We start from the raw sequence: 15,868 nt of genomic DNA on the forward strand, positions 1-15,868 counted from the left end.
ACACACTCAACACATGGTTCATCACAAACAGACTCAAAATAGCTCCAACCAAGTCTACAGCAACACTTCTCACCAACTGGACAAAAGAACACAAATACATACCTCATCTCTACATCAACAACACTCTAATACCACACACAAACACACCGAAAATTCTTGGTGTAACATATGATACATCCATGTCTTTCAAACAACACATCACAAACATAAAAAACAAATGCACACCCAGACTTAACGCACTTAAGTCAATCACTGAAACAACATTTGGACAAAACAAAGAAACTAATATAACAATATACAAACAATGCATACGCTCAGTGTTGAATTATGCGAGTCCTGCATGGGCTCCTAATCTCAGTGAGACACACCACAACACCCTTCAAATCATACAAAACAAAGCCCTAAAAACAATTACAGGCTGCACAAATACAACACCTACAGACCATTTACACCATGAAACAAAAGTCCTCAAAGTCAAGGACCACCTCGACATGAGAGGCACACAAACACTTGCCACAGCCACCACAAACACATTACACCCGCTACACTACATAGCAGAACACCCACACACACCAACAAACATTAAAACAACACCCAAAGACCTTTATCACGCGCAGATACTCTCTTCTCTTCCTCCACAACCACCAAATACCAGGCTCCGGAAACATATTCATAATCATATCACTCACTGCTCCATTAACACACTGAAAGACAACACACTACTGCATGCCAGACCCCCTGATATCCACCCTTCTGAATCCTCTCTCCCACGAAAGGACAGAGTCCACTTGGCCAGACTGCGGTGCGGTCACCACCCAGCACTTCTGATTATGTGTGTTGTTAATGATGGTTAATGAGTCAAGCTGAGTCTGCATATCAAGCCCTCCATCTGTGTCAGGGTTGTTGACATACCAGGCCGATGACTTGGCGTTAAAGTCACCACCCATGATGAGGTTAGGGATTGTGGCTAGTTAATTAAGTTGAGGCCTGAAGGTGTTTTGAAGTGTGGGGAATGATTGTGGGGGGGATGTATGTATTAACTATTGTCAGTGTTGATGTGTTGCCTATATGGATTAGAATAGATTGGATTTCTGTACTGTTATCAGTGGTAGGGAGGAGGATTTTGGTTGTGGCACTTGTGTGCAGAAAACAGATGGATTGGTGGATCAGGGTAAAGAGGCCACTGCCATTGACGTCGGTCCAGACTTGTCTAATGGTGAAGTTGTGAAATGATGGTGTTTTATGTGAGTGTCTTAGTTTTGTTTTTTGTATGATGGCAACGTGTATGTTGTGTTTTTTGAGGAAGTGTTCGAGTTCATGTTGATGCCATTAATATTGTGCTGTAATATGTTGATGTTGTGTGTTCTGTATGTGTTGTATGATGCCGTCTGTTGGAGTATTGATGGGGAAGGTGTAGGATCTGGGTTAGAGGGAGGGAAAGGTGTGATTGGGGATAAAGGAGGGAGAGGACTGATTGGGGACTAGAGTAGGGGAAGTGGTTGTGGACTAGGGTGTAACATATGGGTGTATGTTACTGGACTAGGTGTAGGAAGAGATTGACATTCGGTGGTGGCTCATGCACTTTATTCTGGTGGATACTTGTGCATCAGCCCAAGGACTGATGCACATACAGAGGTCAAAATGTCTGAATTGTCTGGATCTTAATATCTGAATATGAATGACTGACTGGCCTGCCTGCTCAGGGTAGACGTCATATATACCCAGGCCTGATCTGACGCCTTGACTAGATGCGACCTAATTGGGGTGACCCATCCTAGTCTTTGAGCATCGAGTCAGGTCAGACTGCCACACAACTCTATCATGCATCATTTTGTACCTACAAGCATACTTATGGGATACATGTACATCACAAGGGTGCAGGCTGTGGTTGGGAAGGTGGGAGTGGGGTCATTGGAGGGTAGATAGAACATGTCCAAGTGTTTGTGTATTTGTTTGTGTCTGCAAGTATTGTGCAAGTGAAGTGGGCCCAGTTTTTGCATATGTTGCATTGAACTGGGCCCTTTTTCTGCTCAAGGTGATGGGTTTGGAGCATGTTGGGCATGTGTATTTTGTGGTGGGCTCAGGATTGCTCTCTTCATCTCCAGCTAAGAGAAGAAGAGGGGTGAGTACCGAAAAAAAAAAAACTCCTCGGTGCAGAAAAAATGTAACGGTGCATGTTGTAAAAGGATTGTGGTACTTGCCTAGGAACTGAAGCCCCTCTTGGGGATAGGTGCTATCTGTGTAGAGCCAGTGGCCGGGGATATTTGCTGCAGTTTGGCCCCCAATTCTTGGCCCATGACCTGTGGGGCATAGTAGTATGAGGTGTGGTGGTTACATCTGGGCCAGTTTGAGTATATAGCCAGGCCAATTCTATGCTGGTATTGTCGTAGTGATGGATGGTGTCTAGAGCACAATTGTGCTAATGTTATTCTTGTTTGGTGTGTGAGGCTTTTCTCTGTGGGACTTATATCTGGAGGTTATTGTTGTACAGAGTTTGGTTGTCCTTCCTTAAGGGCTTGATTAGTTATCAGGGTGTGAATGTGATACAACGTGGATGTTTTGTGTGGTTTGGGTAGTAGATTGTTGTAGACACTTGTGTAATATGCTGCTTTTTTTCTCTTGCTCCATTCTGTTGGTTGTACTTGTAAGATTTAGTTTGAAGCAGGGCTGTGGAGTCGGAGTCGGAACCAGTTACAGTCACTGGAGTCAGAGTTGGAAGCAATTACGATGTCACTGGAGTCGGAGTCAGTAAAAATATACCGACTCCAACTCCAGTTGAATTTACACTTTATAATGCCTTCATTTAATCTGTAGAGTTATGCAGTGCACACTCCTTATAAGTAGATTATATAAAAAAAAAAAAAATTATAAGATATAATAGATCTCATCGTCTTATCTTCGTGGTCATTCCACTAAACCCCCAAAACGTCCTTGTGCAACGCTGGCTTTCAAATTTATACATAGAGCGATAAACATCCAAAGTATTACTTGAATAAATTAGATAAACACCTCCATTTTACACCTTCTGTTGACACACAGTCACGGGAGCTGTAATATTCCTATCAAGTTCCATATGTGTAGTTTCCATCACTCCATCAGTTTGGTGGTTTCTCCCACTGCTCTGTTGCCAAGCAGTAGGATAATTATGATTTCAACTGTAGACTAACGCAATAATGCTATCTCTTCTCTCCTTTCCCCTTCTTTGTCCCCTCTATACTTTTTAACATTGAATTATTGAAATAAGGCTATTTTAAGTTGAAATAAAAGTTTCATGTTTCAAACATGTTCAGCTTTATCTTGTATTGTACTCATATCAATAAGATTGGTTCCAGAACCAGAGTAATGTCCATCGCAATAATCGCATAGCAGTACCAGTATGTAGTTAAATCAAGAGGTACATTACAGAATCTTTATTTTACTGAATTTTCTTCAATATCCTTTAAAAGAATCTCTACTTCAGTAATAAAGTATTAATGAAGAGGTCAAACATTGGAAAGCCACACTATAACATATATCTTTATTCTTTGATAGAAACCAGTTATAATGATATAAGTCTACTCAAGATTGGAGCGTATGTGTGTTGTATAGGCTTTATAAAATATGTAGGCCATAATCAGTTAATTAAATGAAGAGTCGGAGTCGTAGGAGCCAAAAATAGATGAGTCGGAGTCGGTGGTGCCAAAAATAGAGGAGTCGTAGTAGGAGGTTTTGTGTTCCAACTCCACAGCCCTGGTTTGAAGGGTGTGTATTGTTTGGGGTTTTGGTGTAAAATTGTGTTCCTGTAATTTTTGTATTATGTTCTGTTGGAAGGATTTTGGTTTCTGAGTGCAGGTGTCCAGTAGGGGTGTTTTTTGTGCAGCCAAATATTACTCTTAGCATTTGGTTTTGTAGTATTTGTAAGTTTTTTGTGATTGATTTGCTGAATATTGTAAACCATGCTGTGGAGATTTTTTTAATGGGGGGATTCTTATGAACTGTTTATATATGATTATTAGAGTTTCCCCAACACTCTACTTGAGATGGTTTTCAATAGGCTTGTTTTCTTGTTGATCTTCACTGCCAGGTTCTTGATTTGTAGGCTGAATGTCATATGGGTATCAAATGTTAGAAGAAGAATTTTTGGATTTCTTTCCAATGGAAAGATTTGGCCATTTAGCTTCAGAATAGGATGGGTTTTTGGTTTGTACTTGTCTAGGGGTGAGTAGTGTTACTACTGATTCTTTGGTTGAAGCTTCCATTCTGTTATTTTTGAGCCATTGTTCCAGTTTGATCAGGTATGTTTAGTGTTTTTTAATGCTATTTTGCATTAACTGTGCCGAGTTATTATTGTTAAGTCACCTGCATAAGACAGGTAAGAGTGGATTTGGTGGGGGAGATCTTATGTAAGAGGGAAGAAGCCTATTAGTATATAGATTGCCAAACAAAGATGTACAAAAAGTTTAGAAAAATAAACTATCACAAGTTCCATAATTCTGTAAGGTATTTGCAAGTTTTAAGCAACATAAATAGTGGATGAGGTTCTGCTGTCTAAGATTGATTGAAAATGGAAAAAAAAATATAAGCTACATGAGGCAGGCTAAATGATCTTTCAGCCACTATATATTTTAGCCAGTGGTGCCATGAGAATTTATTTTAAATGCATGTATTTTACCCTAAGGAAAAAAAAGTGTATAGTGTGACCCTTTATCTTTTGCATAAATGTTTGCATGTAAAAACTTGTATTGCACATGTCTGGATGCATCATCAGATACATTGAGTGGGATATTCAGAATAAGTTTGGCTCCATATAGTGTCAGGCAGGGCCCTATAAACCTTATTTATAGTAATTGAGTGTATATAACATCATCGGCAATATTTTTTACAGATTGGCCGTATACTGTCTTAAGGATGCATACTTACCCCTTCGGCTGTTGGACAAACTAATGTGTATCATCAATTACATGGAGATGGCACGTGTTACTGGTGTACCATTGTCATACCTACTCACCCGTGGTCAGCAAATCAAGGTCATCTCACAGTTGTTAAGGAAGGTTGGTATATTTTTCTGTTTATAGGATTGCCTATTATTTAAAAGCATTTAATCCCTTCACCACCAAAGCAGAGAGTGGGGTAGAAAGAGGACAAATAAAGTTAATCAAAGAATGTTGAGATGGTTTGGGCAAATGGAAAGAATCTATGAGTGAAGAAAAAGCAGTAGAAAGAGTGTGGAAAGCAATAATGGATGAACGGAACTTCAAAAGTAGACCAAACATTAGTTGGATTGATGGGATAAGACATTGGATCCAAGAGGATTGTCTGGTGATTAAGGAAGAATGTGTAAGACATGAGTGAATGGAGAGCTGTAAACAGGTGAGGAAACGATGTGGCCTGAAGGGATGTGATCTGCTCTGTAATTCTCCCCCCAATAAAATGAAGCAGGGGGTGTGATCTTATAATGAAGTTTTGGGGGTAAACCAACTCTGGCTGTTGGGCCCAACCATTTAAGTACTTTGTATTGCTGCAATACTTCTGACCCAAGCAGTGTGGTGGGGAACAAGGATGACCCTTCATCTATGGGGGGCTAAGATGAGAAGGACAGGGAGTGCAATCTTGGATGGCTGTGGAATAGGAGAGGGTGTTTGTTTTGACACAGACATCTCCTTCATAAGTGAAAAAGCCTTTACATATATGTATATATATATATATACAGGTACTCCTCGTTTAACAACCTACTCGGTTAACGACAACTCGGAGTAACGACGGGCTTTATGACGTCGTTTAACGTAAATCTCCCGAAGTTAAGACGTCGTGTACGATAATTAAGTTGGCTCAGGCAAATTTGTATGATGTTATAAATGAACCTGTACGGTGGATATTAGCTGTTAGGTAAAGTGTTCTGAAGCTTAGGTCTACATTACCATCCTGCAAGCTGCAAAAACTACCTGGGGTACAGTGTATACCGGTAGTGGTAAATTTTTAGTTTCGACCATGGGCGCAATATCACAATAGAAAATGAATTATTAATTTTGTAAATTATAATGTATCAACGTAATATGCAATTTTGTGAGTGGAAATGAAAAAAAAATGCTAAAACAGATTTCGTAAGTAACGAAGTCATGTCGGATGAATGGTACACCATGTTTGTTATGATAGATGCCAATGTCGAAGAAATGAAAGGATGATAAATTAATTCGTCTAACCTAAACTAACCTAACCTGTGTTTAATAAATCATTATCTGCAAATTAAATGTCATCCTGCTCGTCCTCGTCGTCGTCGTGAGAGACGTTGGCAGACGACAAGATGGCGTCCCGAGCCTATGCTGCCGACTTCATTCATTAGCATATTTTCTTGTAGCAAGGTATTTTTTACTTTCATTTCCGCCCACAAAATTGCATATTACGTTGATACATTTTAATTTACAAAATTAATAATTAATTTTCTATTGCTATATTGCACCCATGGTCGAAACTAAAAAAATATCCCGGTATTCAATATGGAATGTCAGCATACGCGGATTTGGTCATATACGGTAATTTTAGGAACCTAACCACCGTAAATAAACAGTAAATAAAGCTTTAATGTACTGTATAAAAAAGGGAAAATACACGAAAATAAAGATACATGTATTGCTGGACATTGTACATACAGTACATGTACGTATATGTATACACTTTCGCTTAACGACCAATTCGGTTAACAACGGCGCGCTGGTCCCAATTGTTGTCGTTAAACGAGTACCTGTATATTACCAAGGAAGCTCACTGGCTGAATGGGTTAGGGCATTGTTACTTGCGGCGAAGGTCAAAGGTATGGCTGTTCAAACCCTACCACCAGCAAAGTTGAACCATGGGCATGGTTCATTAAATTCCATGCTACAAAGTCCTCTGTGCGGGGCACTGTCCTAGCTTTCCGATAGGGGGGAGTTTGTGACATTAAACCATATCACATATCACCAAGGAAGTGCCATGGTGACACAGCCCAAAGGGATTTCTCCCCGTCTTCTCCTTTTCTGCATGGGGGGACGGAGAGGGGGGGTCGCCAAATTTATGAAGCAGCCTTGCTGTGGATATGCTGTGTCTTGCGACACTGCTTCTGACCTAGGGCAGTGGACAGGATGCAGGGATGACCTGTCATCCAGGAGGTGCCAAGATATGAGGGAGGGAGGAGGGTGGAGGGGAGTGGAATATATAGGAAATGGAATGGGTGGGAGTGGTTTCTATGCCTTTTTCTTATTGGCTACCCCCATGTAGGAGGAAAAAGCCTTTGGTATATGTATGTATATATATATATATGTGTGTGTGTATTTACCTAGTTGTATTATATGGGAAGGGGAGCTATGCTCGTGGTGACCCGTTTTTGTATCTTGCAAGATCAAGTTTGTTCTTAAATTCTTTTGTTTGTGTGTGTGTATATATATATGTACATATACATACACCAAAGGCTTTTTCCCCATTACAAGGAAGGTAGCAAAAACACAAAGGAATATAATCCACTCCAACCCTTTTCAACCCCACATACTCCACTCCCATTCACCTCCTGGATGACAGGTCATCCCTGCATCTCACCCATTGCCTTGGTCAGAAGCAGTGTTGCAAGACACAGCACATCCACAGCAAGCCCATTTCATTACATCGGTCCCCCCCCCCCTCCATTTCCAAAGGTTTTTCCCCCTTACAAGGAAGGTAGCCAAAACACAAAGGGATAAAATTCATCTCAACCCAATGTACTCCTCTCCCATTCACCTGGATGACAGGTCATCCCTGCATCTTACCCACTGCCTTGGTCAGAAGCAGTGTCGCAAGACACAGCACATCCACAGCAAGGCCATTTCATTACATCGGCGACCCCCTTCCTATCTCCTCATACAGAAAAAAAACAGATGGAGAGAAATCCTATTGGGCTGTGTCAAATTATTTTTTCACACACACTCCCTTTCATGCATCCGAGCATCATCCATACACAACCATTCTCCATTCATCCCTATCGTCTCCTGTCCTTTCTCAACAATACCCTCTTTCCCAGTGCTCCTTTTACCCCATCCATCCATCTCATCCTTGGTTGCCCCTCATGTTCACTCCTTCCACCTCTACCTTTCACACCTCTTTTACTAATCTTTCTTCTCTCATTCTTTCCATGTGCCCAAACCATCCCAATAATCTTTCATCAACCCTACCCTCCAACACCCTTTCCACCCCTGTTCTCTTCCTCACCTCGTTTTTCATTCTATCCAGCCTAGTAACCACTATCATACTTCTCAGGCACCTCATCTCAAATACATTTAAACTCCTCTCTTCCTCTCCTATGTTCCATGTTTCTCCCCCATACAGTGCTGTCGGCATAATCACTCCTGTCAAATGAAAAACCAGACATAATGGGAATTGTGGAGACAGAGTTAAGGGGTCCAATACCACCTAATAGTATTTGACACAGGTTATATGATTATTGGATTAAAATCAGGGAGGAAGAATCATGTTCTTGGGCAAGAAAAACTTATATGTGATGAAGGTTACTGAGGGTAAAATTAGTGTGGAAATGATCATGATAAAAGTGGAAAACAGAGACATGAAAAGTAGAAAGTTTGTGGTGATTTATGTGCCCCCAAAAATGGGCTCTTGGAAAGAGAGCGTGCAGTCAAAAATGTTAGATACAAGGCATTCATTAAATGAGATACTAAAGGATAGAGATAACCTGGTACTTGTGGGGAATTTTAGCTGCAAAGAAATCTGTTGGGAGATGACAGTGAAGGGCAGAGAGGACCTATGGGGAAATGTGTTACCGGACATGACCATAGAACATACAATGACACAATGGGTCAATGAAAATATCAGATACAGAAGTAATGAACTGTCAAGACTGGATTTAATATTTACAACAGAACCTTAAATTGTGGATAAAATTGAATACAAAACACAATTTGGAATGAGTGACTACATACTAATGGAGGCTGAACTAAAGGAAGAAATATATATGGAGAGAAATGAAAAGTACAGAAAAGGAAGATTCATGTACAAAAAAAAAAAAAAAAAAAAAAAGACCGAAAAACTTAAGAAACTCAAAATACAAATTGGGAAAAATTCTATATTAAAGAGACAAAAGTGGAAGAGAAATGGGCAAGCTTGATGGAAATCTATAATGAAGGAGTGAATAGGTATGTACCAAGATAGAAACAAGAGGTGTACATTAAATGCTGGTTCAGCAGAAGATGCAGTGAGGCAAAAGAAGAAACAAAATTGGAAAAGAGGGAGAAAAAAAAAAAAAAACTTAGAAAATGGCATTATATATATAAACCATAGAAATGAATATGTAAAAGTGCACAGAGTGGAAAAAAAGAAACTACAAAAAAGATATCATAGTAAAATGTAAAGATCAACCCAACTATTCCATAGATATGTGAATGGTAAACTTAAAAATAAATAAGAAATGGTGAAAATATATCGAGGAAATACAGAATACACAGAAGATCTAGAAATTGCCGAAGTCATGAACAATCATTTCAAGTCTGTTTTCACTACAGAAAAAGTACAGTGTTGGGACAAATGTAGTGAAGTATGATCTCCCCCCATGAGGGAAATAATGATAACACAAAAAGAAATAATGGAGCCATTAATGAACCTTGACATTAGAAAATCTCATGGCCTGGATGGAATTGCAAACTGGATACTAAAAGAATACAAAAAACTAAGAGACAAAATATACAACATAATAAGTTGCTTGCTCAAAGAAGGAAAAATATCAAAGAACTGGAAAAATGCCAACATTGTACCAATATATAAAGAAGGAAACAAGGAAGAATCAGTTACAGGCCGCTCTCCCGAACCATCAATAGATGGCCAAAATACCTGGAAGAAAATATAATAAACTCGAGACAATTTGGATTCAGACAGGGAAGATCATGTGCTACAAACTTAATCTATTTTTACTCAAGACTAATAGATATAATACAAGAAAGGGATGGATGAGCTGATTGTGCTTTCCTGGAGTTACAAAAAGCCTCTGATAAGGTACCACACAAAAACTTATTTAAAAAGTTAGAAAACATAGGGATACAAGGCAACCTACTAAACTGGATGGAGGATTTTCTGCATGGTAGAAGAATGAGAGTAGTGCTCAGAGAAGGGTATTCAGGCTGGGAGGAGGTGATTCATGGAGTTCCGCAGGGATCTGTATTGGCTTTAATAATGTTCGTTGTTTATGTAAATGACATGGATGAAGATGTGGAATGTTACATGAGCTTCATTGCAGACAATGCTAAATTGTTGAAAGTGAAAACTGAAATGAACTGTGTATTCAATGGTCAAGTCAAGGAGTACATTAATGGCCCCAGTGTTTCTCTCCCCCCTTCACTGTCATTTCTTCCCAGCATATTTCTTTTGAATTAAAGTCACCCATAATTACTGTATTTCCTCCATCTTTCAATGTTTCAATTAATTTATCTTTTGTATCTTCTAGTAACTCGGAATGATCCCTTTCTGTCCAGGCTTGTGTTGTAGGAGGTACATATACCACTGCAAATTTTCTTTTCTTCATTTGTTTACCTTCGACTTGTACTATAATTGATTCTACATTATTTTTTCCTTCAGTTATTTTTGTTACACTCAAATCTTTCTTAGTCAATACTAGAACTCCTCTGCCCTGTTTATTCTTTCTATTCTTTGACCAACAGTTGTATACTCCTTGTCCCATAGTGTGGGGTGTTAGGGTGTACTTTAGTTTGGTTTCTACAATGCCCATTATATCTAGTTCTTCTGAGACTAGGTAATCATTTAGTTCGTTTACTCCTGAGATTATTCCATCTATATTTGTATAAGCTATTTTTAGTTTCCTCTCTCCTCCTCCCCTTCTGTCTTCTTTGTTTCTCTTTTCCCTATATATCTTTTTCTCAGCCTCATGTCTATCACTCTCCAAAAAAACTCCTCCTTTTCCTTTTCAGTTCTATTCTCATTCCTTTGATTCGCCTCCTTCCTAAGTTCCTTTTCCTTCTCCTTCTCTTCCTCACTCATTTCTTTTTTATCCAAATATTTTTGTACTGTTCTCTGTTTGCTAATCTTACTGATAATATTTCTTCTGCGCTTGATTGCGATCTAAGTTTAACTTTTAGTGGTCTATACTGTTTATCTTTAGAGTACCTGCCCATTCTATGTGTTTCCTCGATTTCTCGGTCCCAGCCTAACTCATCTGTTTGTAACTCTTTTAGTATTTCTTTGGCAATCTCTTTTTCTTCCTTCTCCCTCTGATATCTTGGTACATTGTGCTTTTCTTTAATGCCATAGACTACTATACACCTTTTTCTATCCATTGTGTCCCTAACTAGGTTACTTTTCTCTTTAATAACCTGAATTAAAGTTTCTTTGGTATTATCTTTTACCTGTTGTTCCATTATTTTCTTTAAGGGATATTTCTTGACTTTTCTGTTCAATTTTCCACTGTTTTTTGATTTCCTGTAGGTCATTCTCCTTAATTCTTTCTTCCACCTTTTCAGTCACTTCCTTCATTTGACTTTTAATTTCTCGTTTCAGAGCCCCGTTCCTACTATTATCCTCACTTTTGAGCCTCTCATTGTCACCCTTCAGCTGTTTTAATTCCCTTTTCAACTCGTCTATTTCCCTATTGTTCTCTTCGTTAGCTTTCCTTAAGTTTGATACTTCTTAGTACATTATCTTGCATTCACTTTTAAGCTCTAATAGTTCATCAACAATGTCGTTTATATCTCTATTCCTCATTATGTTCCTGTATCTGGGTTGTCTATCCATCTCTACTCTAAGTAGTCCATTGCCTTCTCTTTCAAAACCAGAAAATCTACTTACGTCTAACCTTTGGTATTCTCTGGGTGTTGATGCGAAGCATTTCTTTCTTACTACCCCTAATTGTGTTTCGATTCTTGTTTCTTCCAGGTTTCTTTTCCTTGATTCTTTCACTTTAGGGGTTTCCATTTTGAAAAAAAAAGAAAAAAAGAGAAAAAAAAAAAGTTAAGCAGAGATACAATTAAGACCTACATCATTTCACCACGAATACACAGCCCCTTGCACAAAATGATTTATGAATGTGTTTGCTTGTCTGTTTGAGGGTAGATTGTCTGTTGTTGTGATTATTGCTGCGTGAGAGCGTGTTGTGTTACTGTTGTATAGTGTAATGCTGTTGAGGGTTTTGTACAATTTGTTGGTGTTTGTTTTGTGATCAAGTGTATTTATAAAGTTTTGCCAATTTTGTGTTTTTTGTTCATGTATTTTATTGGCAATCACAGTGTTTAGTGTTTGTATTTGGTCTGCTATGTTTTGAGGGATAGGTGTGGGGGTATTGTGTTTAAGTGTGTCTCGTTGTCTGATGAGGCCTTGGATTTCTGGTATGAAGTTGGGGTTGTGTGATTTTCTGTTGCCTCTAGGGATATATCTCTTGTCTGCGTTTTGTATGATTGTATTAAAAGTGTGCACAGCATTGTTTATGTTTGTGATTGGTGTACTGTTAAGTGTTTCAAAATGTTGTTCTGTCTCTTCAGTAAAAGCTACCCAGTTAGCTCTCTTGTAATTGGTGTATGTGTGTCTGTGGCCAACTGGGGTGCATCTTGTTTTGGTGGTGATGATGATTGGAAGGTGGTCATGAGAGGAGGGAGTGTAGAGGGCTTGGTGTGGGATATGTGTATGATTATGTGTGTTGTTCATGATAGTCAATGAGTCGAACTGAGTCTGTATATGAAGCTCTCTCTCTGTGTCAGGGTTGTCGACATACCAGGCAGACGACTTGGCGTTGAAGTCACCACCCATGATCAGGTTGGGGATTGAGGCTAGTTGGTTAAATTGAGGCCTTGTGTTTGGAACTGTGGGGGATGATTGGGGGGAATGTACATGTTAACTATTATCAGTGTTGATTTGTTGCCTGTGCGGATTCGAATGGATTGGTGGATCAGGGTGATGAGTCCACCACCATTGCCGTCGGCCCGGTCTTGTCTGATGGTGGTGTAATTATGAAATTATGGTATTTTGTGTGAGTGTCTCAGTTTTGTTTCTTGTATAATTGCAATGTGTATGTTGTATTGTTTAAGAAAGTGTTTGAGCTCATGTTTTTTCATGTTAATACCGTCAATGTTGTGTTGTAATATGTTGATGTTGTGTGTTCTGTATGTGTTGTATGTTGCCGTTTGGGGTTGAGGTTGGGGTGTTAATGGGGAAGGTATAGGATCTGGGTTAGAGGGGGGGAAAGGAGAGATAGGGGACAAAGGAAGGGGAGTACTGATTGGGGATAAAGGCAAAGGGAAATTGGGAGTGGGTAAGGGTGCTGGCTGTGGTTGAGGAGGTGGGAGTGGGGTTACTGGAGGGCAGGTAGAACATGTCCAAGTGTTTGTGCATTGGTTTGTGTCAGCAAGTGTTGTATAAGTGAGGTGGGCCCAGTTTTTGCACATATTGCACTGAACTGAGCCCTTTGTCTGTCTGCTCGAAGTAATGGGTATAGAGCATGTTGGGCATGCGTATTTTGTGGTGGGCACAGGATTGCTCTCTACATCTCCGGCTAAAAGTAGAAGAAGAGGGGTGATCGCTGGAAAATCAAACCTAAGTGCAGAAAAAACATAACATTGCATGTTGAGAAAAAGGATTGTGGTACTCCCCATGACAGTCGTAGCTCCTCTTGGGGATCGGTGCCACCTGCATAGAGCCGGTGGCCAGGGCTGGTTGCCGCCGTTTGGCCCCAAACTCTGGGGGTTGGGGGTGGTCCCACGATGTAGATGCTGCGGCTCCAGGACCGCAAAAATTGGTTTATTAACCCCTTCCATACGGTGCCGCACACGTAGGCGTCATGAGGAGCAAGTGGATTCGCGACGCTGCCATATCGGCGTCTTGATTATATTTATTGTAGTCGCCCCTGTGTTTTTACATTCTCCTAAATGCGCCCTGAATCCCATTCTCTGTGGTTTTCAAAATTCGCGGGTGAAAGAGAGAACGATCGATATAAGCGGCGACTATATTTTATGATGCGAATATTATTACGTGACGTCATACGGCTGGCATTGGCTGCTGCCCGCGAGATTTAAGTCCCGTACTGAAGTGGTTAATAGGCTGGTCCACAAATGGAATAGACTTAGTAACCATGTAGTAAGTGATGAAACTATGAGTGGTTTTAAGAAACGGTTTGACAACTTTATAGATGGAGATGACTGGTGGTGATGGATACGGAGCTGCCTAGTGTAAGCTTTATGGTCTCTAGTAGTCTCCTTCATTCTTATGTTCTTATGTAAGTCTATATTTTCCTTGTTGTTAGGAACCATGCTGTGGAAGTGTAGTTGAGTGTAGTTCATACTGTTTGTAGACAGATTAAAGTTTCTGTCTGGTGTCACCCATGCTTGCAATTAATTTTAGTAACTGTCAGATCTATGATGTAGGAGCTGATGGTCCTTTGTTTATATAAGGAAGCCAGTACCCCAGTGCCTAACATGTGAATTTTCTGTTTCATTTCTAATCAGGCAAAGGAACAGGGTTTGCTTCTTCCAGTACACAAGGGACAAGGTGAAGAGGAATACGAAGGAGCCACAGTTATTGAACCTGTTCGAGGCTACTATGATGTACCAATTGCCACTTTGGATTTCTCTTCCTTGTACCCATCTATTATGATGGCCCATAATCTGTGTTATACAACACTCCTGCAAGGTGGCCCAAGTATAGCCCAGAAACACAAGTAAGAATGTTATTTTGTTTGCAGGTGGACCTGTATGATTACATTGTAAAGTTCATAATGAAGTAATCATTTGGTTGATTGTCCCAGTTCTCTCTTCCAGGAGACCTTTGGCCCCCAGGAAACCTGCCATAGCCTCTAGTTCAGCTCATAGGTCACTCAGTAAAAAGAATCAGACAGAATACAATTCTGTCTGAGAGAGATATCACAGATTGAAAAAGTGTAAAAAAAAAAGAAAAAAAAAAAAAAAAAAAAAAGGGAAGGAAGAATAAGTAATGAAATAATGAGCTTGGAAGTGGAACATATTAATATAGATAGTATGTTGAGGTGGATATGTGGGATGACGAGGTTGGATAGGATAAAGAATGATAGGATCTGCGGTACTGCGAAAGTAGTGGAGACGTCGGCAAAAGCGCAGGAAAGGAGATTACAGTGGTTGAGCCATGTGAAGAGTAGAGATGAAAAGACTACGTGGAAAGGAGAGTGATGGAGATGGAGGCACACAGTAGATGCAGGCGAGGGAGACCCAAGCTGCACTGGAAGGACAGACTGAGAGAGGACCTTAAGGAGAAACAGCTGGAGGAGGAGCAGGTGATGGACCAAACCCAGTGGAAACTACTAGCGAGGAACGGCGACCCCATATGAAAATGGGAAACGTCAACAGGAAAAGAAGAAGTATGAGTAGGATCAGAGACCAATGATTATATTATATATTGAAAGGAAAAAAGAACCAGATATGATTGTTTTGTCATAATCAAATTTAATGGAGATAATGATGTTCAAGTATTCATATATATACCAAAGGCTTTTTTTCCCCTTATGGGGAGGTAGCTAAAAAACAAAGGCATAAAAAACACTCCCACCCATTCCATCCCTAACATACTCCACTCCCATCCACCCCCTTCCCTCTCTCTTAACTTGGCACCTCGTGGATGACGGGTCATCCCTGCATCTTGCCCACTGCCCTGGGTCAGAAAGTGTCATAAGACACAGTACATCCACAGTAAGGCCACTTCATTAAATCAGCGACCCCCCCCCCCCTCTCTCTCTCTGTCCCCTCATCAGAAGAAGAGAAAATGAGGAGAAATTCTTCTGGCTGCATCAATTTATTTTTCACACACACTCCCTTACCCCCACCCCCATCCACTCCCCCACATGCATCACAGCATCATCCATACATAACCACTCTCCATTCAACCCTATCTTCTGTCCTCAACCTCCCTTACAAGT

General features: G+C 40.1%; 2 protein-coding genes across 4 annotated transcripts in view; one reads left to right on the top strand and one right to left on the bottom strand.

Moving 5' to 3' along the window:
- The window catches only part of PolD1 (DNA polymerase delta 1, catalytic subunit), a 362,759-nt gene that overhangs the window by 245,447 nt on the left and 101,444 nt on the right, over nucleotides 1-15,868 (top strand). For all 3 annotated transcript variants that reach the window (XM_076189251.1, XM_076189252.1, XM_076189253.1), the window contains 2 exons: nucleotides 4,865-5,030; nucleotides 14,430-14,641. In XM_076189251.1, the coding sequence (XP_076045366.1) occupies nucleotides 4,865-5,030; nucleotides 14,430-14,641 (378 nt within the window). The remainder of the gene's footprint in view (nucleotides 1-4,864; nucleotides 5,031-14,429; nucleotides 14,642-15,868) is intronic.
- The window catches only part of LOC143027746 (uncharacterized), a 538,392-nt gene that overhangs the window by 154,335 nt on the left and 368,189 nt on the right, over nucleotides 1-15,868 (bottom strand). The window lies entirely within an intron of this gene.

The sequence above is a fragment of the Oratosquilla oratoria genome, chromosome 8 (assembly GCF_046742065.1).
Source record: "Oratosquilla oratoria isolate Oo_2021 chromosome 8, ASM4674206v1, whole genome shotgun sequence".
NCBI lineage: Eukaryota > Metazoa > Arthropoda > Malacostraca > Stomatopoda > Squillidae > Oratosquilla > Oratosquilla oratoria.